The sequence below is a fragment of the Podarcis vaucheri genome (assembly GCF_965113315.1).
Source record: "Podarcis vaucheri genome assembly, chromosome: 12".
Lineage (NCBI taxonomy): Eukaryota > Metazoa > Chordata > Lepidosauria > Squamata > Lacertidae > Podarcis > Podarcis vaucheri.
The window spans coordinates 48,361,278-48,386,525 of NC_138750.1; the positions used below are offsets into that span (position 1 = coordinate 48,361,278).

Consider the following 25,248-nt stretch of genomic DNA (forward strand, 5'->3'; position numbering starts at 1 on the left):
GGTAAAGGACATTGAGTCTTGGTGCATAGTCAAATAAAATGAAATTTTGTGGGAACTTGCCAGTCATGTGTTTGTCTCTTGATAGAAATTATAAACATCCACCATGTTGCTGCATAACCCATTGATTTTGCTGTGGCTCATGAAACTCTCAGCAAATGAGTTAGGTTTTTCAGAGACAGCGGTGTGTAAAATATTTTTAAACCAAACACTGAGGGTCCTTTTCTGCATCATTTCCAGCTCTATACTATCTTTTTTGAAGTATTATAACTAGAACTGTACACAATATTCCAAGTGTGGTCACACTACTTATTTGTATAAAATCCATTCACAAAAGAGATAGTGCTTATTATGATTTATAATAATAATAATAATAATAATAATAATAATAATAATAATTATTATTATTATTATTATGGTGACATCTTGTGAAAAAATCATGAGGATCTGCTTTTGACCCAGGTCTTTTACCCAGATCTGACATTTGGCGGTTCACTTCAGTAGGGAAAAATCAGACTCCTGGTAGTTAGAGCAATCCCTGTCATGTCTACTCAGGAGTAAGTCCTGCTTGATTCAACAGGGCTTACTCCCAGGTAAGTGAGATCAGCACTGCAGTCTTAGCCTACAATGTCAACCCTACTTACATGGGAGTAAGTGCCACTGAGCTCAATAGGATTTTCATCTGAGTAGACATGGTTAAATATATCTACCGTGCATTTTTTTGAAGAATTGAGAAGTTGAGGCAGGGAAGATGATATGCAAGACAGCTGACCCCATAACTGGTGACAGGTACATGAGAACATACTATTGGTTTGCTAGAAATTTCTATTTAACCACTATGAGGTCCACAGCAACCTCATTTGAACAAATGGAGCACTGTAGGAGGAAAGTCATTTGGTGACTGAGATACAGCTGGTGTACAGACCTTTGGCTTGGCAGGTGCTACTGAACTACAACTCCCATCATCCCATCCCATTATTTATCTCTGAATTCTGCATTGCAGGGAGCTGGACTAGAAAACCTCTGGGACCCTTCCAAGTAGACAATTCTATGAAATGCAATAAATAAGTGGATCCCTGGGCTTAATTATTACATTTTTACCCCACCCATCCCCCATGAAGCTCAAAATGGGATGTCTGGTTCTCTTCACAACAACCTTGCGAGGAATGCTTTCTTCTCAGTGGAGATTTTTCTCTCAGTCTCTTTAATGGATTTGAAGTTGCTTTCATGTACGTATGTAATTCTTTTTTGGTATGGGGTGCAATCATTATATATATATATATATGTGTGTGTGTGTGTGTGTGTGTGTGTGTGTGTGTTTGTTTTTATGTGTATTTTTACGCTTTTAGGTGCTTTCATGGGAAGCACTTCCTAAACGAAACCACCATGAAACTGAAGAAACGAAATTCACAAGGTTTAGGGCAGATACAGTAAGCAGAGCTGGGGTGGCAAATGCAAAAACTAGATTTCTTTTTTAAAGAAACCACCACCACCATCCATTACAGCTCCTTTTTTCCTAAAGCAGTTAAGGGGCTGCTGTGTAGCAAATGATCTCCCGACAGAAGCCAGCATTAGTTAAGCAGCGCTGCAACAAATATTCATTTACAGTGCAGCCCCACTAAGCCCAAGTCCCCACGCATTCAGCGAGGCTTTTACACTCCAAGCTTTCGCTTGCTGGCAAATCGAAAAAAAAAACCCTTTTGAATTCGGTGCGACTTCCCTCTGAGTAAGCACGCATTAAAGTTGAAACCATTTATTTTTTTCGGGCTAGGGGACTCGATTTCTCCTGCAAACTGCACCGCTGAACGCCAGGAGCAGAATTCTGTTGCATTGTGGGGAATGCACGGGACACAATGCACGTAAGAAAACGTTACCCACGTGTAATGACAACCCCTCCCTCCCAGTTTCCCCTGGTAAAAAGCTTGTTGCAACGTCTCAGGCGATTCAGCTTCCCTCTGCTATTCCTGCGCGGCTCAGCAGCGCCCCCGGAAGCCACGCTCAGCATTGCAACCTCCCCTCCTCCCCTCTCTTTCTCTAGCAACCGCAAACAACAAGCAAAACGTTCCCCTTCTCGCTCCGAGTCGCTTCTCTAAAACAGGCTCCCCGGCATTATATACCCTTCTAAAAATAGCCTGCCGCGCGGCCGGCCAATCAGGACGGCTCGAATTTCGAATCGGCCCAATCGGGCGCGGCGTCACGGAGAGGTTCGGTCACGCCAGGAGGAGCCGGGATGCGTCGCGGGCGCCCATTGGGCTGCTCTGACATCATTGGAACGCGGTGTAACGAGTTTTGTTGTTCGAGATTGGGCAGCGCTCGGAGCCGGCGTAATGGGATCACGAGGTGGCGGAGGGAGGGGGGTGGAGGAGAAGGAGTAAAGGGGGCGGGGCGAGAGTAGCTGGGAGCGCGAGGGAGGGGGGAGCCGAAAAGAGGGAGGGAGTAGAAGGAGGAGGGGAGTAGAAAGAGGAGGAGGTTGTGGCCAAGGAGAGCTTTTGAATAGGGAAGTTTTGCTGGGGGTTACATTCGCAGTCATCTCAGTGTTTGCAAATATTGAGTAGGCTCCTGAGCAAGTATCTTCTGGAGAGAACCCCAGGAGTGGAAAGCAAGATTTACCAGCAGCAGCTACATTTTGGAGACTGCAAGATATATATATATATAAATATATATAAATAGATCTATGTATATATATATCCATACCTTGATATTGCTGTGCAATTAAACTTTGCATGAAACTTTTGCTTTATTATTATTATATTTTTAAAAAATACCCTTTGCATCTGAACTGCCGAAGAGGAATTTAATATATAATTATTTTTATTTTCGAAAGAGGGAAAAAACAAACCTGTCTTCTTCTTTGTGGCCGTCTTTCCCTCTGGAGGAGGAGGAGGAGGAAGTGGGACTTTGTAAATAGCTGGTCGTATTTCTCTCGCCATCACCTGCCATCACGACTACCGACGACAGCAGCAGCGGTAGCAGCTGAGAAACATCTGTAGCGGTGTTGATACTTCTTCTTCCTTACGACGAGACACATTGCAATCGGACGTTGACCCTGTGGAGGGTTTATTTGTTGCAACTTCTTTTCCCCCCTTCCCCTTGAAAACAAAAAAAACAAAGAAAAACCATGGATGTGCTTCCAATGTGTAGCATCTTTCAGGAACTCCAAATTGTCCACGACACTGGTTACTTCTCCGCTTTACCATCTCTGGAGGAATATTGGCAACAGGTAAACCGAAGGATATCTGCTTGTGCTGGGCAAACGTTGCTTTTAATTCGGAGCAACACTGATAACGAGGTTAGAGGCTTGCCTTTTAGGAAGGCTTCCTGCAGGAATCTTTTTTTTTAATTTTTAAATAGTAACATTATTGTTTCAAGCAAGTGTGTTTGTTTGGGCTGCTGTGCAACACTGTTTGTTATATCTGCTTTCTGGGTTTTTTTATGCCGTGCATGCTTGTTTTTGCTCGCTACCGGGAGAAGTGCTGTTTATGCCCAGCGCCGCTGTCACAGCTTCTGGACAGTGGCTGGTGTATTTCTAAATGCCTGTCCTGCCTGTGTGTGTGTGTGTGTGTGCCATCAAAACAACAACCGCTGAAGCGAAATGTTGCCACAAAAAAATAAATAGCATAAATCCGCAAGTCCTGCGTTTTGCATTTTGCTTGATCTAGTTCCTGGCAAAGTTGTCTCTCCTCTCTCTCTCCCCCCTCCCCCGCCTTGAAGCAGATCCAAACACTACAACTGGATCTTGTCATTCGAACTGTCTTTCATTTCCACCGGGTTGTTTTTTTTTTTTTTTGCTTTTTTTACACGCCCCACTTTTTTTGGGGGGGGGAGGGAGAGAAATGGTTGGAAATTGGGTTTTTTCAAAAAATAATCTCTCCCCCCCCAGTATTATTTTCCTTAGCAGAATTGCCAACCTTCTAACTCCCTCCTGCATGTTAACCATTAATTATTAGTATTATTATTTTTCCCTCTGTCTTACCCGCCACCCCCCCTCCTGAGTTGTCAGTCATATGACAATGATACTGTTTTGTTTCTCCTCCCCCCCTTTTTAATTGCTGTGAGTCTTCCTAGCGGAGGGAAAGAGGGAGGCTTGTTGCCTTTAATGGACATGGTTTTTTTTTTTTTTTTCTGGGGGGGGCGCTTGTTTGTTAGTACAAGTAATTGGTTTGCTTGGAAACAAGATTGTTTTTGCATTGTCTTGGATTTTTCCCCCTTGGAGGGGGGGGGGTGTAAGTGAAGAGAGAGTGTTTACTTATTTGCCTCTTCCCCTAGCTGTGATATTTGCTCCTTCTCTCTCTCTCTCTCTCTCTCTCTCTCTCTCTCTTTAAGCCCAGCTGAGTACCCAGATCAAATCAGTCTGCAGGTTTTGTTTGTAAAGCCTGAGAACCTATCAAGAAGGTTGAAACCTTGTGCATGTTTTGAAATTCCCCATTTCCAATTCCCCCTCCATCCCCCCTTCTTTCTTTTTTCTTTCCAAGGCAGCACCAATAGTATGTAATTGAAATTGATCTAAATAGTTTTTCCTTCAGGCATTTCGGGGGATTTTAACCCAGAGCTAGATATGGATCCCACTGTAGTCTTTTGAATAATTTCAGAACCTCCTTCAGAGCTTCAGGCCAGTCCTACAGGCTGATTTGCATAATGGGGGAATTTTAAATCTACCCTGAATAAGAAATTTGAACCTGCCCCTTTCTGTCAATTCCCTTCCTGTTTCCTTATAGAAATGATGTGTCTTGTTTTATTTTTGAAGTGCACTGCAAATCAGTTCCCTAATTATAGGGAAACCGATAAATATTGATTAAGCTTGCAGTCTCTTCCACTTTTTGGCCCAACCTTCAGTTAACAAGAGGGGAGAAATGGTCAGTCAAAACCTAGGCATGCTTACTCTGAAAAAAGTCCCATAGGTCAGTAGTGGTCCTTACTCCCAGGTAAGTGTGCTTAGGAGTAGAGCCTAAACAGATGGGGGAGAAGTGTAAAAATTGGCAACATACTGTGACAGAAACTCCCATTAAGTTGACACTTAAGAGAGTGAAATGTGTGACATTTGCTTTTGGAGTCAGCTTTGCTTATGGGGTTGGGGGGGTTCCTGCTTAAAATAAGGTAACTATGGAGTCTGATATATTTGCCCATAAACACACACACACACACACACACAACCCCCATATATATTTAGTTCCATCAACATGCTGATCTTTAATTATGGGGATGATAGTGAAGGGAAAATGAAGTGTGCACTGATAGACACTCCCCCCCCAAAAAAAAGAGATAAATGCTTGCATTTCTTCCAAAGTTCTCTTTAGTTTGTTAGGAATTTGGAAACACATTTGTGTCACTCGGAGGGTTGCTTGTCTCCAATTGCAGCAGGGAGGATAGCTTACTTTATTTCATTTTATTTTACATGGCCCGTTGCATGTCTATCTGAACCGTGTACTTTCTTGGCAGAAGTTCAGGATTTTAAAAGGAAGTCTCTTTTGGCATTGAGTGAAAGAAATAGGGAGATGACTCATACGGTTGTGCTCTTGGCCAGTAGATAAAATTCTTCAATGTGGGGCTCCCAGCAGGACCTCAAAAAGTTGTATTTCTCTCTTGACTGCTTTCCCTGCAATTCTATTTTCTCAAACTTTCTTCTTCTTCTCAGCATCGCATTAGCATTCTGAAAGGTTTTGTTCACCGAAATTCCTTAGGCCGCTATCATTTCTACCAGAATTGTTCCAAGTTACGCAAAACTCATGCCAGTGTGCTTGGAAGAAGTGGCATTCTTTGAACGTCTCCCTTAGGCTGAGTTTTCATCTGTAGGAAATGGGCTTGCTTGGTGGGTTCCCCCTGAATATGGATCATGACTTTGCCGCAACCACACATGTTTCTTGAGTTCAGAGCGCTGGTGCTGTCAGCTCGGTGGAAGTCGAGCGTGGCAACTTTCTGCAGAGATCACACAATTCACTTGGAAGCCCTTTTGGTTAATAAAATACTGGAAATTGTAGAAAGGCCTGATTAAAACTGGGGGGTTGGGGTGAGAACAGAGTCACTTTAGAGCCAACCCATTGAACATCTCCTTTCTAGGAGATGATTTTTCAGCTCACACAATAAGAGTAATGGCTGGAAAATGTAGGTGGGTTTGAACTCTTTCTATGTGTATTTGAACTCCAGCCCAGTTCTTGGGAACTGCATTGTTTACTGTAACAGTCATTAAATGAGGGTTGAGTGGCCTATTACTTTAAGGGAGCCTAGCAACCAGAAATAAACACCCCATCTTTTGCACACACATGCTTTGGTTGATGTTTCTGGGGAATGGCTTCTATAGCTTTGCACTTTTCTTTTTTTTAAGAAAAAGAGATTTAATTTTAATTTATTGTGTCTATTTTTTTTGTAGACATGCTTAGAGCTGGAACGATACCTTCAGAGCGAGCCTTGCTACGTATCTGCCTCTGAGATAAAATTTGACAGTCAAGAGGATCTGTGGACCAAAATTATTTTGGCGCGTGAGAAAAAGGAGGAATCTGAACAGAAGGCCACGTGTGTTCCAAAGGAGGAAAGCGTAAAGACTCAGAGTTTAGAGACTAACAGCTTGAATTCTGACATCAGCAGTGAATCTTCTGACAGCTCTGAGGAACTTTCGCCTACAACAAAATTTACATCTGATCCCATTAGTGATGTCTTGGGCTTGACCAGTACAGGAAACTTGAGTTCATCTGTCACGTCGACTCCTCCTTCCTCCCCTGAGTTGGGGAAGGAAGCTTCTTCCCAACCGTGGAATTCTGCGCCTGGTGAATTGCATTCGCCGGGCAAAATTCGTACTGGTAGTGGTGGAAAGACTGCAGAAAAGGGTGCCCCAGTGAACGGCGATGCCTCTCCGGATGGGAGGCGGCGGATCCACAGGTGTCAGTTCAATGGGTGCAGAAAGGTTTACACCAAAAGTTCACATCTGAAAGCACATCAACGTACCCATACAGGTGAGATCTTCTCCACTGGGCAATCCAAACATCTGGTCTTGGGCGATCCAAATAGTGGTCACTTTGTGTTTTCCACGGAAGAAAACAAAACTGGGGCATGCTAGGCCTCAGCTGCTTGTTCATGTGTGGGTTCAAGCACACCTTGTCTCATCCCACTTGGCTGTGATCTGAAGCCACAAGATATGGAGTCCTTGGTGCAGCTAAGAAGGTCTGTGACCAGTCAGCAGTGAGCTAGGAGGCCTTCTGGGAACACTGTTTACAGTTCCATCATGGAAGAAAGGCAGGATATAAATGTAATAAGGGGGACCCCATTTGCTTCCTGTTCCTATAGGACTGGCAGGTAGCTTTCTCTTACTAGGATGTGTGTCAAACCTTCCGTGGCTTGGGCCCTAATTTGACAGGCTAATGGTGTTCACCATCACATATGATTTCTATAGGACTTTTGCTTAATACTTCAGCTGGTGGCTGGTTCTCAATGACAGCATCATCCTCTTTCTCTTCCGCTTCCCTTGATATTCATGGCCAGCAGAACTATGCACCAGGATGCCATTATTAGGACTGGCAGACATGGAGAGCATATGGTTCCTCCAGATGTTTGCTGGACTCCCATGTCCTATCAGCCCCAGCCAGCATGACCCATGACCAGAGATGATGGGAGTTGTAGTTCATCAATATCTGGAAGGCCATAGGTTCCCCATCTCTGATCTACAGTTCAGTAGAAGTGTTGTCCCTTATTCCAGGCAACCCATCTGGATTTAGCTTCATGTCTGACTTTGGTTGCTGGTAACTGTAAGGAAAACCCTTGATGCTAATAGTGTCATAATGTTACGCAATTTCTGGAGCAAGAGCTTGGGGCCATGAGATGATGCAATAACAGCTGAGGTTTCCAAAATGCAAGGCATCACTTCCTCATTTTTGTTCTGCATTAGCCAGTTGCAAACTTCTATGTGCAAAGCTTGGATGAGGCTAGTTAACTTTTCTCTCTCTTGCACATGTTTGGTTCCTGTTTTGTAATTAGCTGGTGCTTGAGAAGATGCACAATTGTTAAATTGTTTTTTCAAGGAGGTGGAGGGAATCCCTCAAAAACAACAACAACAAAAACCAACAACAACAGAGAACTAGCTTTGAAACTCAGCAACAGCAAAAGGAAATGGAAACATTTCTCAGAAATTGGAGATTTTGTCCTGATTCTGAAGGACAGATTCCTCATTGATTCATTTAATAGCAGAAGAGTAACTAGTTCCCTTAATTGCTGGACTTGCCTCAAGCTAGCTGTGTGTGCATTGACAGAAGTAAAATGATCTTTTGAGAGAGATGTTTATGATCATAAAGACAATGGCAGACTTTATGAGCGTTTCATTATCATGTGGTTTTGCTAACACTAAGCAAACAGGATTTTACTAGTATGAAACCTAGATTTAAACAAAACAAACCCAGTTCCCTAGCTTAACTTGAAAGGATTTGAAGCGGGCAGGCACTCCAGGGTTTCTATAAATTTTTTATAGTGAAAGTAGTTGCTTTTTGACATTAATATTCTAGAGTGCTTGATGACTGTGGTTAGATGTGCAGAGCCGCTGGCTGGCATACCAATCTCCAGCTCAAGGTGCAGAGCAAGATTCTGCACCTTGAGACAAACAGCTTAGAGGTCTCCTCTTCAAAGATGTTCTTTTCACCGTTTGAAGAGGGGAATACAAAAAAGATGGCTCTGTTCTATGCTTCCGCAGCCTGGTGAGTGAGGGAGAGCTTACCTCTCATATGCCAGTTATTCTGCGGAAATCAAACAAATAGTGTTAAGCCATAGAATCTTATAACCAGAATCTCTGGACCAGAATGCATTTTTATGATCTGCTGATGAAGGTGGTTTTGCTCTCCACTCTAGCCTTTCCCAACCTGCTGCTCTCCATGTGTTTTGGACAACAAGTCTCATCATCCCTGATGGTCGACCATGCTCGCTGGGGCCTGGCAGTCCAAAACACCTGAATGACAAAGGATTGGGAAATTCTGTGTTGTTGTTTTTTCTCTGCTCCCCGCACCCTACCCTAGCCCACTTTGACCCATGTAGTCATGGGGAAGGTGGTTGGCTGTGTGGGCAAAGCAATTAGATCTTCACAATTCGGGGACAGACATTTTCACACTCGCTAGATTTCTAGAGCGATAGAAAGACATGGATTGGAACCTTGGGAAAGTCTAAGACAGGCATCCCCAAACTCAGCCCTCCAGATGTTTTGGGACTACAACTCCCATCATCCCTAGCTAACAGGACCAGTGGTCAGGGATGATGGGAATTATAGTCCTAAAACATCTGGAGGGCCGAGTTTGGGGATGCCTGGTCTAAGACTTGCTTTCCCATATTGTCAGGATTGAGGCTGGCATCCAAACATTCTGGCTTAATAATGGTTAATAATAATTCTCCCCTTTGAATGGCCGCAAATTTGTAGGTTAGGTTTCTCATTACCATCCAATATTGATAGGCCTAACCTATGTATCTAATAGGTGAACCCAATATATATTGGGTTGTATGTGCTTAAGTTATACTTGGAGAAGACCTATTAAATCCATGGGTGCAAATTAGGCCTAACTAACTCGACTCCATTGTTTTCAGTGGGTTTAGTCTATGAGTAAAATTTGGAGCGTGCAACCCATAATTTGCTGCTATTGTGTTTAACCTAGGAAGTCCACAAAAGCTACTAGCGCAGGAGACCTCCAAGCATGGTCTATATCAGTTGTTTTGAGCCTAAAAGATATAGAGAACCAACTTCTATTAAACTTCTATAACAATCTGGGCATTTGGAGGCAGTTCTTATTCACCCTAGGTGACCAGGTTATTGGTGATTTTTACAAGCCTATATTCTAAACACTCAGAGAATTCCTAGGATGCAGCTGCACAAGGCTTACATTACTGGCATGTTTTCCAGTCAAGGCTTGATGTTTTGCTGTTGCAGCAAAGCTGTCAGCTCAGAAACATCTAAATTCTCCATCAGCGTTCTCGGAAGTACTTAGTGTGCTGTTGTGAATTAAATTGAGTGGCCTTATTTCCTATGTTAAAAACAAATGAATCAATATTCATCTTTGCTTGGAGAGAGAAACGGACGGTTAATAATCTTTGGTATGTTTTATTTGCAGGAGAAAAGCCTTACAGATGCTCATGGGAAGGGTGTGAGTGGCGTTTTGCGAGGAGTGATGAGTTAACCAGACACTTCAGAAAGCACACGGGTGCCAAGCCTTTTAAATGTAGTCACTGTGACAGGTACGTGAATGGTCACTCTCTTTTAATAACCCCTGCACCTCCCTCTTCCCCAGTGTTTCCATGGGAAGCAATGACTTAAGCCCTCCGCATTGATGAAGCCACCAAGGCGCAGGCAGTTCCATCAAGTATCAGCTCTGTCCCATTGCACCGGAGCTTTTCAAAGGAAGCATCCAGCTTCAGTGATCAGCAACAGTGTAGCTTTTTTAGTTCTAACAGTGCAAAAAGAGAGAGAAATAAGTCTCTGATCAGGTGAATCAATTCTGTCTCCACTTAAAGGAAAAACGTTTCCAGTTACATATTTCAGAACAGCCTACTTGAAATTCCAGTGGAAATACTCCCAGAATTAAGTGGATTGAAGTTAATGCATTTTAGATAGTGTCTGCATGGATACAGGTTAAATAATAGAGTGACTTCTGATGCTGAGATCAGGAGGAAAGTGGAAGAAGCTGACAGGAGGAGGAGCAGTCTGTAGGGTCTCTTTCAATGAACGTCTTGGAAGGGTTCGGTTGCTATGGTGTAGCTATGGTCCCATTATAAAGAGGTGGACTTGGTCCCCGTGGTGGTCTCTCTCCCAACTCCTAGTATTCTGTGAGTCACCTTCCCTTTCCTCCAAAACTTCCAAGACAGTTTGTCTTCTAAGAAATAGCTCTTCTGCTTAGTCATCTTTGTTTGGGTCTCTTTTGCAGCAGCCTTCTGTCACAATGAGTTATTGGAAGAGGACTGTAAAGAGTTATTGTAGCAGGTGCTGTGAACTTAGGCTAAGATTCTTGCAGGATGCTCCCTTGGATCGATTTAGATGAGCCTAGTCTATCTCATGGGGTTGCTGTGACCCTTGCATGCCATTCCGAGCTCCTTTCAGGATATGAATGTCAGCCCGATTGGTGAATCACCGGGAACATGACTGTGGTGCCACTCTGCACACTTTGCTTTGACATAGCATTTTGCATTCTGGCCAAGTGGCGGAGTGACCACTCTGTTCCTCTGTTTGCCTACTTGACAACCTATCTCTCTGCCCCAAGGTCACATGAACAAGTCCCAAGTCACACAGATTGCAGTGGAGTTAATTCTGCATGTTGCTTTTGTTTTAAGTATGCTCCGTAAAGTGGCTCTGTAGTATTTGCCTCCATTGCAACTGATGATAGTAAGGCTGGGGTACAATAGGATTCCAAAGGGCTATGCACTTGGGTCTCCCAAATCAAATTTTGTGTCTCTTGGATGGACCTATAGGGCCTCATAACAGCAGTCCACAATGTGGTGCCGTCTGGATGTTATTGGAATATGAACTCGGATCAGTCCAGCATGGCCAGTGGAATGGGACAAGCAGAGTCATAGTCTTGCAACATCTGGAAGAAGCCATGCTAACTCCTCCTGGTCTACCCCGATTCACTCACCTATAGGAAGATGGTCCTCAAAATTCTCCCCTCTTCTCCATTGACAGGTGTTTCTCCAGGTCCGACCACCTGGCCCTGCACATGAAGAGGCATCTCTGAGTGGGTGAAGAGGTCGAATCCTATGGGCTAAGAGGCTTCGAGGTCAACCAGCCTTGAAAGAAGGGATGCGTGTTCCAGCCAAAGCATGCCATTTTGCACCCTAACCCAGTTGCCTCCAGGGCCTCTCTTCCTTGGAAGGTCTTCAGAGGGCTAAACAAGTCATGTAAGGAAACGGCATAGCGACCGCACGGTTGTGGGTCTCGTACGCTGGCACCCAACCTTCTACGCCTTCTGCCGTGAGCACGTGCACTGAGAATGTTAATGATTGGACGACTGTATGTTATTGAGGATCGTACTGGGCGACTGTATGCTGAGGCACATGAATACTTTTTTGTTTGTTTGTTTCATTTTCCTTCCGTTTCGTTCCTCGTGGTTGTTTTATAACCGTAAGCGAGAGAGAGAGAGGAAAGGTCAGCTGAATGGGGGAGGGCGGGGGGAATCATTTGCGTATGTGAGGAGTATGCCGCAAGAAAGGAGCGATCAATCATTTCCAAGGGGCGGGGCGAAAGGGGTGTCTGCACCTTTAAAAATAAAAAAGAAAGAAAAAGAAAGAGGGAGGGGAAGATGGAGGGGAGGGGGTGGCGAGTCAGGACACCAGAATGGAGGGAGGGGCCCCTATCCTGTGTGAGAGGAGCTTTTGGTGTCTGGTCCAGCTCTTAAATGTGCAATGTGTCAAGTAGCTTGTTTTACTTGCTACAGAGCTCATTTGTAATCCATTGTATAAGCTGTGTATTTACAATATAACACAACCTATAACTTTTTCATTATAATACAAAGATTATTGCATGGTTCTGGGGAACTATATGCTTTTCCATTCTTTAATCAGGACTTGCAGGTATTTCTTTTGTTTTCTCTCCCCCTCTCTCAATTCCAGTTAAAAAGCTGCTACAATGCAATTGGTTTAATGTTACATAACATACAGATCCTGGATTTTTATTTTTTTATTTTTTTTTGTCCTGTTGGGTGGATAAAACCACTGTAGGTTAGAAACTGTAATATTTTTTAAGAAAAGAAAAGAAAATTCTCATGCAGCTATGTTGGGGTTTTGTTTTTTTGTTCCTTTTCTCTTTTATTTATGCCTTGAGGTCTCTTAATTTCTGGTTTTCTAGCTGTTAATGCACTGTTGACCTTAATAATGGTGCCTTATGCAAAAGTGATCTCTTCTCGCAAGAGGTCTTATACAGGGGTATGGGTGATTTGTGCTTCATTAAGGCTCTCTTGTCACCTGACATTTGTACTGTATCAAATGTAAATTATGAAGAGGTGGAGGAAAGCATAGGCTGATCTTCAGGATCTTCAGGGTTTTTTTCCATATAGAAAAGCATCTTGGACATGTCAATACAATATTATACTTTTCCTTTTAAAAATCCCATGGAATAATATGACTGGTTCTGCTACCTTGAAAATCCCTCTTTATACATCCTTGCACAACCAATAATATGTGTACAGAACATGCACCCTGAACCTCCCTTTCCCATGTACCTCAAAATGTTACAATTCCTCCCTTTTTAAAAGTGTAGGAGCATTACAAAAATAATCATTTGCTTAAAATGGCACAAGTTCCATGTCTTTATATCAAGCTTTCTCTTGGTTAATACTAAAACAAAACTCTCTCTTTTTTAAAATGGAAAAAGCAAAACAAAAAAAAAAAAGTTACCAAGCAGGCAGAAAGTTTCTTGGGTGTATATATTTGTTTGTATAGTATTTGTAAGCACTGTGTGTTTGTGTGTGTGCGTGTATGAATAATATATATTTTTCAAGGAAAGAATTGAGTTCTTTCCTGTGAAATATGGCAGCCCATAAGAAGTCCTCTGCTTTTCCTTAAGTTTTGTAAAGGAAGCAAACAAGTGGTGGTCACTAAACACATAAAAACATTTTTTAAAAATATTATTATTGGCTTGCAGACTACTTTAAAAAGGATTTGGGCAGCAGCCTGGGGGTGGAAGAGAGGCTCCGATGGGCGCAAGTGATTCTTGCGAAGAGAAAGCTAGGCTGCATTCGCTTCTGTGTCAGGGGGCGCACTTGCGCACTTGCACTCCCCGACGGTCAAACGAATGGAGCAGAGCAGAACCTTTTCCTGAGACTACTGCGGGATTGGGCATCTTTCAATGCAACTTGGCAGCTTTCTGAATCAGGTTCTCTCTCCCCAGACCAATGAGCCTGCCATTTCTCTTTTACCTTGGCAAAGTCCCAACTGGACCTTCCAACCAACTTTCTGCTGGTGTCTGGCTGGCTCTCCATCTGTCCCGAAGGGCACTGATTTGGTACATCACCTTGAGTGCCTAGCTCACTTAGTGACATGTTTCCACATCATCTGGAAGCGCTACGTCAGAGGTAGGGAACCTTTGGTCTCTCTGATGTTGTTGAACCACAACTCTCACAATCCCTGACTGTTGACCATTCTGGCAGGGGCTGATGAGAGTTGTGGTTGCATGGCATCTGGAGGGCAATGGGGTCTTCACCTCCTGTGCTGCATTTAGCAGTTGATAATTCTAGCAGGTGACCGCAACAACAACAAAAACCCTCCAACCCAAATCCACCGCTTTGGCTTCTGTCTAGAAGCTTATTGAGAAGATCTAGGAATGAGCTCCTCGATGATTGCTTTGTTACTTTGGGTATTTACATTTCAGCTGAAGGCGCAAGATGGTTTTCATGAGAAAGCTTAGATGCAGCCGTCCCCCAGAAGTTAAGTCAGTGAGTTTCAGAACTGCCTTCCCCAGCAGTGCTGTACTTACCCACAAACCACAGTGATAGCCTATTTCTTGCTGTTTCGGACATCTTTTCCAGGAACTGGTGGTGAAGGTTAAATACTTCTCTAGAACACATTAGACACTAATTTATCCAATTCTAAGGAACACACAGGCCTGCCCCTTTTGTATTGTGTTCAATTTTTATATACTTGAGTGTGCACTTTTTAAAAAAGCAAAAAGTAAATATGCCCTAGGAAAAAGGTTTATATTGTCTACAATCTGTAGGGCTCTCATGTTCCATGTGGAGCTTCATGCATGTAGGATCTGGCTTGCTCTTTTTTCTTTTTCCCCCGTTGAGGGACTTCCTTGCAGCTATAGTGAGAGAAACATTTCATACATGGAGCATTCTCCATAGTAAAAATGGGAGGTCTATACATGTATGTTTATCAGGATCATCACAAGTGGAACAAGGCGATTAAGAAGGGTTTTTCTATTTGTTTGGGGGTATTTCAGGGGTGGGTTTTTTGTTTACCTATTTTGCAATGCTTTCTGCTGAAGCATAATAACTCTATTAATGCTCAAGTAGGAAAACATGGAAATTTAATAAATCCCCTTGCATTAGCTTTTCTTGATTGCGAAGCATCAAAACGGTTTTGGAATGGGGGGCTGTGTGCCATATGTCAAATTATGCCTGTCAGTTTTGTAAGTTTAAACAAGTACATTTTGTTCAGGTGATAACTGAGCCTCAATAAAGCGGAGAGAAAAAAAATTGCTTGAAATTTCAGAAGAGAATTTCTATTCGTAAAATTTCTTTCTTTCTTTCTTTTTTCCTTTTTTTGTTCGTTTGTTTTTTGGAAGCACCCTGTTATCTAAAGAATCTCTTTGTAAGATTTTTGTAAAAAAAAAAATTGTTTTACAAGATTTTATTTGAAATTGTTTTTTGCAAGATTGTTATATTTCTGTATGAATGTATTTTTTATTGGAATAACATAAAAAAAATTCTTATCAGCATTTTTGGGTCTCTTTCTTTGGTTTTGCTTCAGTGGAATTAAAAGTAACAGAAATTCCATTATCTGGAGTTGCCCCTAATTCACTGTGAACACTGCAATTGCTTGGCTCCGGATGGGATGGCAATGGTTCTTAAAAGTGCTTTAGCTAGGCTTGCCTAGTCAAGGCAAGGAGCTAAGCTTTGCCAAATGAGAATTTGTCTAACCCACTTATACTTCCTTTGATGCAACATACATAAATCTGCTCCATGTGCCCCAATTGTGGCCACTCAACAAAAAACGTGAAGTGCATTGAACATGCAGACGCTGCATCTGTATATAGAAGGCGATGAAAATGATGCAGGAGAGAAGCATGTTTCTTTTCTTGCAATTAAAGGCCCCTCTATTATGAGTCCCGTTTTGTAACTTTAGACAGCTGAAGGTCCAGTTCCTATAGGCCCGGTGTGGGAAACAGCTTTCTCAGAATTGAGATTTTACTTTTGTACGTATGGTAGGCTAGCTTCTACACCACCCCCACGCCCACTACCCAGGGAAGAAAGAGTCACTATTGGAAATCTTAGACCTTGAATCTCATGATAACTGATTTCTGCGTTGCAAGATGGCCATTGTGGCCCCTTCCAGCCCTCTAATTGGTCCTTTTCCAGTAAATTTGGAGGGTGGAACACGAGTTGAGGATGTACTCTTTTCCTTACTGGAAAGAGACAGTGTAGTAGTAGTAGTAGTAGTAGTAGTAGTAGTAATAATAATAAATTTTATTACTTATACCCCACCCATCTGGCTGGGTTTCCCCAGCCACCCTAGGTGGCTTCCAGTACATATAAACATGAAAAACTTCCCGATCCAGCGCTTTCCCATGGCTCCCAGAATCCCTGCAAGCTGCTACAATTGAGGCCCTACTGTGATAGTTTCCAGGTTCTGTCTTCAATATGCCCCACCTCATAATTTAAGGGAAGTAGAAGTGCACAGTTCCAGGGAGGACTGCACATCATAAACAAATGAAACCAATGGGCCTATAAGTCTCAATGATTTGGAATGAAAGCAAATTAAAATTGGGTTTCATATGTATTCAGGGCATCCCAAGGCCACATCTACATGAGACATTTGAAGCACTCTTATACCTTCAGCACTTCAGTAGTCATGGCTTCCCCCTGCAAAGGATCCTGGGAAGTGAAGTTTGTTATAAGTGTCGATAATTGTTGGAAGCCCCCTGTTCTCCTCAAAGAATAATTCCATTTCCCAGAGTTCTATGGGAAGAGGGATTGATTGCTAAAACATTTGTAGCTCTGTGAGGGGAATAGTGCTCCCCTAACAATTCTCAGCACCCTCAAAAGGTTCCTAGAATTCCTTGGGGAAAGCTACGGCAGTTAAAGTGGCATAAAAGTGCTTTAAATGAATAGTGTGGATGTGGCCTAAAACTCTCACATGAGGAATCAGCGAGGATGGATATGCTAAGCATGCCTGAAACAAACACAAGTCTCAAGACTCAGGAAACAAACACCAGTTGCCACCATCCTCCATGATTTGGAGGAATAACACCTGCAGTGCAGAAGCCTTTTCTGCTCACATAGGCTCTCCACCCACTCTCTTAGAGACCTGATTTCAGGGTTGAGCAAACTCCTCACTTCCAGAGTTAGCCTTCTATAACTCATGGAAGTCAACAAGGATGATGATGGGGACACAGCAAACGCTCGCTTCTTTGAACGCCATGAAAGAGTCGAATAGGGCCAAACAGGGCTTAGATGTGCTCCAAATGAATGACTTTTAATCGGACCCCTTCCATATTCCACATGTGTGGGAGGAGGCAAGAATTTGTCCATTGCTACTTGGAACAGAGGTAAATATCTCCAGTGCACCACCCTCCGTTGCAATGTTGCATTTATGGAAACAGGATCTTTTTCATACTTCACACACACACACACACAAGACTGAGCCTACGGTTTGAAGACGTTTGCCAATTTTCTTTGGGCGTGCTGCATTTTCAAGCTTCCTATGAGTAATGGTGGAATTGCTTCAACCACACATCCTAAATAAAGGCTTGCGAAAAAGCCCAGTTGAGCTATTCTCAGTTCTTCCACCCTCCCTCGCCTTGCATGGCTGGAGGATAACGTTCCGCTCAGAGCAAAGCATGGCGCAAGACGTTTGCTGCAAAGCAACCATGCAACAATAATGATCTGTCAAGGCTGCCGTGCATTTCAACATGCCCCTTGTTCTGCTGCCTTGCTTCACTCCTTGTTTGGAAATACTGTGGATTTAAGGGGGGGGACAGATGCAAAGACCACAGAAGAAGAGCATTCTGGACAACGCTGCATTTGCAATCTCTGGAGAGACTTTGCATGCCTGGCTTATGGCAGGTGGGAGGTAGCAGAGCCCAAGAGACTATGCAATATTTGTGCCAATATTTAATTTGTTCCCTCCCCCGTCCATTAAAGGCTCAGAACCTTTTAGCAATTTGCAATCAAGGCGCAGACCAAATCTACTTTTTTCCCCCTGCTGTGAGAGCTTCAATGTGCAAGTGAAGCTATGCACCAGACTTGTAAATAGCCACTCACCATGTTACCTATGGTGAGTAAATAATTCCTGTAAGTGACCAGGAAGGGGAACTTTTGCAGAGACAGACAGAATCAGTTCTGTTTTTGTTCGATGCCATCCATGTGCCACAAAGACTAGCATCAGAATGTTACATGCAGGCATTCGCAAAACAGTAATTTTTGTGGACATGTTGCAAGACTGTGTTAAACAAATATGTCAGGAATGGAAAGAACCACTTGCTTATGCAGAGAAGTGGCTCGGCTATGAATCAAGAAGCCACAGTTTGAATCTTGCATTTGACAAGAACTCATTGAGCAAAACACTCCTTAATATTCCATGTGCAACATGGAATTCATATAGAATTGTTGTTCTTGTTAGGGATTACAGCAAGGTAATGCATTCAGTGTTTTCTTTGAATGATCAGTGGTATTATACAAATAATGAGTACCTTTATTACCCATTATATGTATGAAAAACAGTTTGCATTGCTTTTATATGTTTTTATCTAAGAGCTCTTTAGCTAAGGAATGGCCCTAAGTGAGAAATCCTTATGAAGGTTGGTCATCAAGACTCCGAACATGGAGGGAACTGCAAAAAGGCCATTCCCAGTTAATTCTAGAGACTGCACAAGGAAGGAAGAGGACTTGTCAAAAGTATGAAGGGCCATACCTATTCAGGTATCAACCCAGCACCTTCCATTGTGCTTCAAATGCACAAGAAAGATAGTGCAGCTGTTAAAAGTCTGCTAGAACACACTTCCAGTGCCCATCGCTATCAGGATAAGGGCTCTCAAACCATGTTCTGAACCCATCTCCCAGCAGTCTTCAAGGGAAGCTCCCAAGAGATTGCAATGTGGTAGTCAAGTCTCAAGACTCAGAAATTTGAAATTTATTGGTGGGTGGGGTTGCCAACTATAGAAATCAAAAGTCCTAATCCCTGGGTGAGCTCAAAGGGCAGAGTTATTTGGTCAGAGGGTGGAGTCCAAAACGGCTAGAGGAGAACAGCCAAGGAGAGAAATCCAGATTTTTTTTTAATAGGTTGGAGGCAGAGTCCTGTAAATGTTTAGCGGATCTGAGGGAAGGGCCCCAAGCAAAAGGTAACTGTGTTCATCTAAAGACGGCTGAGGAGGCATGGAAAGAAAAGCAGCCTTGCCAATTGTCGTTGTGGAGAACGGTCCAGTTTTTATTTTCCAGGTTGTATGGCAACCTCCTTGCTAGATCTGGTCGAACTCTGCCTTCTTATCCAATGGAGCTCTGTAGAAGGTGCTCCAAGGAATCCCACCATTGATGCCTTCTGTTCACTCACAAGTGCGACTCGCAGCTCAAAATGCTTTTTGACCGTATTGCAAAACTCCAGGCCAAATCCTTTACAGCCCACCTTGTTAAAACAGTTACTATTGTTTACTCTCCTTGAAGCTCCCCCCCCCCATCCCCAGTTTCAAATCCTGGTTTCATGAGAATCATTTTATTAGGCACACACTATACTTAACTTGCATTGTGCTTGTCAAAGCTTGTTGGAAGCCGAGCACGTTTGATATCCTAGGTGATTTATGCTTCTGCTGCCTTATCTTTCCTTTTCTCTTGCCTGCTGACAATAGCAAATCATCATCATCATCATCATCATCATCATCATCATCATCAACCTAGAAGTTTGAAACCATGCCAGTGCAAGTAGATAAATAGGTACCACTGCAGAGGGGAAGTAAACGGTGTTTCCGTGCTCTCTGGCACTCATCACGGTCCTCCGTGCACCAGGAGCAGTTCAGTCCTGCTGGCTACCTGACCTGGAAAACATTCTGTTTTTTTTATATATATATAAATATTTGTTAAAGTTTTCACAGTATTACATAATGAAAAAGAAAACATTCTGTGGACAAACACCAGCTCCCTCAGCTTGAAAGCAAGATGAGTGCTGCAACCCCTTGGTTGCCTTTGACTGGACCTAACTGTCCAGGGGTCCTTTACCTTTACCTAATAATAATAATAATAATAATAATAATAATGATGATGATAATAATAATAATAATAATGCCATAGTGCTGTTGACCACCTAGGACATTTCCACAAAAACAAAAATACCGTATTTTGCGCCCCATAGGATGCTCCGGACCATAGGACGCACCTAGTTTTTTGGGGGGGAAATAAAGAAAAAAAATTATTTCCCCCCCAGGGAAAATTATTTTTCCCCCCTGGCTGGAAGAACCAGGTCGGGGAACAGTGGGAAGGCACGCTCTGCCTCCCCGCTGTCCCCCGAGCTTGTGGGGCTGGCGATGGGGAGAAGTGCGCTGTTCCCAGGACTGCAGGCAGCTCTGCGCCGCCATCCAGAGCGGGGCGGGACTTAGCGCCCCGCTCCCAATGGTCGCGCAGAGCTGCGCTGATCCCGGGACTGCAGGCAGCTCTGCGCGGCCATCTGCGCGGCCTCTCACTCTCCAGGCTTCAGCGAAAGCCTGCATTCACCCCATAGGACGCACACACATTTCCCCTTCATTTTTGGAGGGGGAAAAGTGTGTCCTATAGGGCGAAAAATACGGTACTTTCCAGAGTTTAGTTCAGAGATTGCCAATGGTTTGAGCTCTCAAAACATAGTTTTCTTATTTGACACATGGAAAACGACTTCACATAGCAGCTCTACAAAGGCATTTATGGATAATCTTGTATGCTGAGGAAGGCAGCTGAAGTAGCCATTTTGGGATTGCGGTCGTGATAACAAGCAGATGGGTGATTGTTTTCATTTCATGTTAAAGTCGGTATTTATAGGAGTGAAGACGAGAAGTGATGCATTTTGTTAATGGGTGAGAAAGGGATAACCTCCCACATAGTGTTAAAATAGGCAGAAAAAGATGTGATGGTTTGTCCAAACGAGGCTTTTATCCTTTTTGGCTATCCTCCGTTTTCTGTCAAATTATTTTGACGTGTCATGCTAAGGTTCTTACCTTTCTGATTTCATTTTGCATAATTTCAGAGGGATTGTTTTAGGCATATTTTTCAGTTTTTTTGCTAGCTCCCTCCAGTGCTATTTTCCTAGAAAAAGAGGTGCCAGAACTGAGTTCCAGTGAGTTCTGGCTGGAAAAAACCCCAAAACCCTGGCTCTCTCGAAGTTACTGGTGGAAAGTCAGGGTATAAATGTCTTTTAAAAATGGAACAATGCCTCTCTTAGATGGTTCATTTGGTGCCATTTCTTTTAAGTAATTTTAGTGAGACTTCTTTTACCAACTGCTCCCAAGGGAAGGACTAGGTTTGCACCCACTTCATACACTTAGAGCACATTTAAAGCATTTGGCTTCCCCCAAAGAATCGTGGGACCTGTGATTTACTCCTCCAAGAGGATGGGCCTTACTTCAGTGGTAGTGCATCTGTTTGGCATACAAAAGGTCTCAGATTCAATCTCCAGATCTGTTCGGGTGAGACTTCTGTCTACAACACTGGAGAGCTACTGCCAATCATTGTCAACAATACTGGGCTGGATGGACCAATAGTCTGACTCAGTGTGAGGCAGCTTCCTTTGTTCATAGGGAAAGGGCTGTAGATCACTGGTATAGCATATTCTCTGTATGTAAAAGGTCCCAGGATCAATCCCCAGCATCTCTAAGTATGGATGAGACAGACCCTTGTTGAAACCCTGGAGAGCCTTTGCCTGTCTTATAGATGATGCCAAACTAGATGGACCAATGGTCTGACTCCAGATAAGGAGTTTCTTGTTTTCCTGTGTACAATTCCCAGCGCCCTTTACAAAGTACTAGGATTCCTTGGGAGTAGCCATGTGCTTTAAATTTGTGGTGTGAATATGACTTAACTGGGTTAAATATACATGAGGGTAAATCTTGGTTGAACATTGGGGTGAGGGACCTCTTGACTGTAAGAGCAACTACTTATGGCATCAACTACTCTACTGTTTGACAGTAGAGGCAATTATCTAGAAGGGTGGTGGTTTCTCCCTCATTGGGGGTCTTCAAGCAGAGGATGGACAGTGATTAGTTGGGGGTGTCTTTTGCTTCATCAGCTGGAGGTTGGAGTAGATGATTCTCTTATGACAATTGCCAACAACACCCCCTCCTATGATTCTTCATCTTCCCTTTGGGCATGTGAAGAGCAGAGTGTTCTCTCTCATCTCCCAACAATCTACTCACTTGGGGCCGGAAGAAGAATTTGCTACATTCTATGATTACAGCAACCAATTCCACCCGCTCCTTTTGCTCCTCTGACGGACAGATGTCATCACTGTGAAGACACTTCTGCATTTTGTCTGCATCCTGCAGATTTTTAGAGGGACATTATGTACTGAAGATTTGCAAAATGTTCTCCTGTCTGCCCAAATCTGTTCTTCCCCCATTTCTCAAGCTGGGAGTTACTCCATCGCATTGTGTTGCTTGAGGCAATTCTGAATGCACAGAGGAGCAGCATTGGTTCAAGGATCACCGGGGTGAACAGTGATGAGTGGATGACTTGTTCATGGCAACATGGGAAGCTCCCCAGAGTTTCAGACAGGGGAGATTCCCTGCCCTACTTGAAAACACTGCATATTGAACCTGGAAACTTCTGCATGTAAGCTGGAAGCTTTATCACTGAGCTATTCCTCTTTGACCCATATTTCTGCCTTTCTGTTGATATCCTACTCAATCCTGCAGGCTCTGGGTGCTCAAAACATGTTTATTAAATCTAACAAGGTAGCATTTAGCACACCTACACATGTCGCCAAACTTAATCTTGGTCATCAAACACCATTCAAAGAGAAAACTTGCTTTTCTGATGTCATCACTTAAGGCTGCAATCTGATGCACATTATCTTGCAGGAGCACCAACTTTAGAGGGGGAAGGTGTTGTCAGCCCCCTCAATATTCCTTAGCAGGGGGCTCAGCTCCTTCCCTCCCCCCAATACTGAGGGGGTGGAAGAGGCTGAACCACCGAACTGAGCACAGTGCAGCATCAAAGCGAGGCTCCTCCTGAGCACTAGAGAGGAGGAGCTACAGCTGTTGAAGCTGTACGGCACTGGGCAATGATGCTTGGGAGGAGTCCTGACGATGTGCACACAACACATGTTGTGCGCATAACATCATGCATGTGACATGCCTCTGGGCCTCCCCAATCTTAGGTCCAATGTGATGCCTCTGTTTTGTTGGGAGAAAGGCCCATTGAACACAACAGAACTTACTTCTGAGTAAACATGCCTAGGATTGCCTGGTAAGCCTGCAAGTACATGGATGCTTTGCTTTGTGATGCTGGCTTCGGAACTTAAACCAATTCACCAGACACATAAAAACCCACCTTCTTCTTCTTCTTCTTTTTTGGCAATCACTCATAGCTGAGTAAGATTGTCTTCCATAAACACGGTTTTAACAATGAGTCTGTAAGTGACTGTGGAGGCCAATTCTGGATCCACATGTCCTTCCACAGTGGGGACATTGGTTTCTGGGCGGGAGTTGATCATGGTGTGGATTTGCCAAGCATGCCTTCCTCTTAGCACGTTTCTCCCTTGAGTGCCTTCAAAGCCCATGACACCTTTGGTAAAGGCTGTTCTCCAACTGGAGCGCTCACAGGCCAGTGTTTCCCAGTTGTCAGTGTTTATACTACATTTTTCTTTTAGATTGCCTTGAGACAGTCTTTAAACCTCTTTTGTTGACCACCAGCATTACGCTTTCCATTTTTAAGTTCGGAATAGAGTAGTTGCTTTGGAAGACGATCATCAGGCATCCGCATAACATGACCAGTCCAACAAAGTTGATGTTGAAGAATCATTGCTTCAACAATGGTGATCTTTGCTTCTTCCAGTACACTGATATTAGTTCGCCTGTCTTCCCAAGTGATGTGTAAAATTTTTCGGAGACACCATTGATGGAATTTGCTTAGTAATGTCCCATTTGGCAAGTGAATAGGCCCACTGAAGGTGTTTTGCCCAGTTCTCCACACCACACTCCCGAAATGTGGAGTTGGCACTTCCTTTGAGTGAACCTGCAGTAGGAATCAGGCTGCCCAAGAGCATGGAAACTCTCACAAGCCCAGCCATCTCCAAGGGCACAGCTTGGAACAATTTCCCACTTAAGCTTTGAAAGCTCCATTATCTATTTCACAGCCGAGAGCATGTAGAAACATTGCTACAAATTGACCTTTTCCTCTCTCTCCTGTCTTCTTTCTCTTTCTCTTCACTTCCACCTAGCATTTTCTCTTTCCTCTTAATCTCCTAATCCTTAGCAGTAAGTAAGTATGACAGGAAGATGAACTGGAAAATTAAGGATTATTAGAGCTATTCTGTGCCAAAAGGATCATGTCACAAATGCTATTTTAGCCTGCCCAGTTTGGGAAATAATTAAGGGATCATCCTGCTCGTTTGGCCCGAGGATGAGATTGTGAATGGCCATTTCAGTTGCTTAAACCCTAGCCTGGTAAATTTTGCTGCTGAAAGACTGTGTGTTTCGGGTTGGCATGAGCAAGGCTGGATTTGTTATTTTGGGGAATTGTCTGTCTGCCTGCCTGCCTCTTCTCTATGCATGATTCTGTGATTCTAAGATTTGGATACCTCTTAAGAGATCATCACAACATTTGGCATGATGGTTCCTGAGATCCGTTAGGATATCTGTTGCAGCTCAAGTAGCAGGTTTTGGCCTGTGTTAGGAAACAACTGGGTGCCATTTTGAATCAAGATGACCAACTGAAGCAGCCACAGCAGACATCAAGCAGTAGGTGAAGCCAGAACCAATGATAGACCAAGCCAGCTAGAATTAGTTCCCCCCATCCTCCAATAATAATAATAATAATAATAATAATAATAATAATAATAATAATTTATTATTTATACCCCACCCATCTCTGGGAGGCTTCCAGCAAAATATTAAAATACAATAATTCATCAAATATCAAAAGCTTCCCTAAACAGGGCTGCCTTCAGATGTCTTCTAAAAGTCAGATAGTTGTTTATTTCCTTGAACATCTGATGGGAGGGCATTCCACAAGGCAGACGTCATTACTGAGAGGGCCCTCTGCCTGGTTCCCTGTAACCTTACCTCTCACAGTGAGGGAACTGCCAGAAGGCCCTCAGCGCTGGACCTCAGTGTCCGGGTAGAAAGATAGGGGGTGGAGACTCTCCTTCAGGGATACTGGGCCGAGGCCGTTTAGGGCTTTTGGAATTCTGCAACACTGAGATTAAGGAAGAGGAAGCTAACCCTAACCCTATACTAGCTGTAAGCAGACAAGAGCGGCGGTGGTGGTGGGTCTTGCTGTGGTCAGGCTGAGGTAGCTGGGGCACTCCAATGGACCAGCCTCCACTTGTGTTATTCAACAACATATATTCAACAACATATGGCGGTTGCCACTTTAGCTTTCCCTGCTATGCGCTGCAATGAACTCAAAGGGA

General features: G+C 43.5%; 2 protein-coding genes across 2 annotated transcripts in view; both read left to right on the forward strand.

Moving 5' to 3' along the window:
* The window catches only part of LOC309515026 (tigger transposable element-derived protein 1-like), a 409,488-nt gene that overhangs the window by 305,974 nt on the left and 78,266 nt on the right, over positions 1-25,248 (forward strand). The window lies entirely within an intron of this gene.
* KLF6 (KLF transcription factor 6) lies at positions 2,480-15,379 on the forward strand. The gene is made up of 4 exons (XM_082193672.1): positions 2,480-3,217; positions 6,362-6,941; positions 10,065-10,188; positions 11,627-15,379. Exons 1-4 carry the CDS (start codon positions 3,116-3,118, stop codon positions 11,676-11,678), a joined length of 858 nt encoding a protein of 285 aa, XP_082049798.1. The 5' UTR covers positions 2,480-3,115; the 3' UTR covers positions 11,679-15,379.

Excerpts from the sequence above, each read along its gene's own strand:
- KLF6 (XM_082193672.1), top strand. The coding sequence starts at position 3,116 with ATGGATGTGCTTCCAATGTGTAGCATCTTTCAGGAACTCCAAATTGTC. Across the intron at positions 3,218-6,361 it reads TGGAGGAATATTGGCAACAG|ACATGCTTAGAGCTGGAACG; the intron begins GTAAACCGAAGG and ends TTTTTTTTGTAG. Across the intron at positions 6,942-10,064 it reads ACATCAACGTACCCATACAG|GAGAAAAGCCTTACAGATGC; the intron begins GTGAGATCTTCT and ends TTTTATTTGCAG.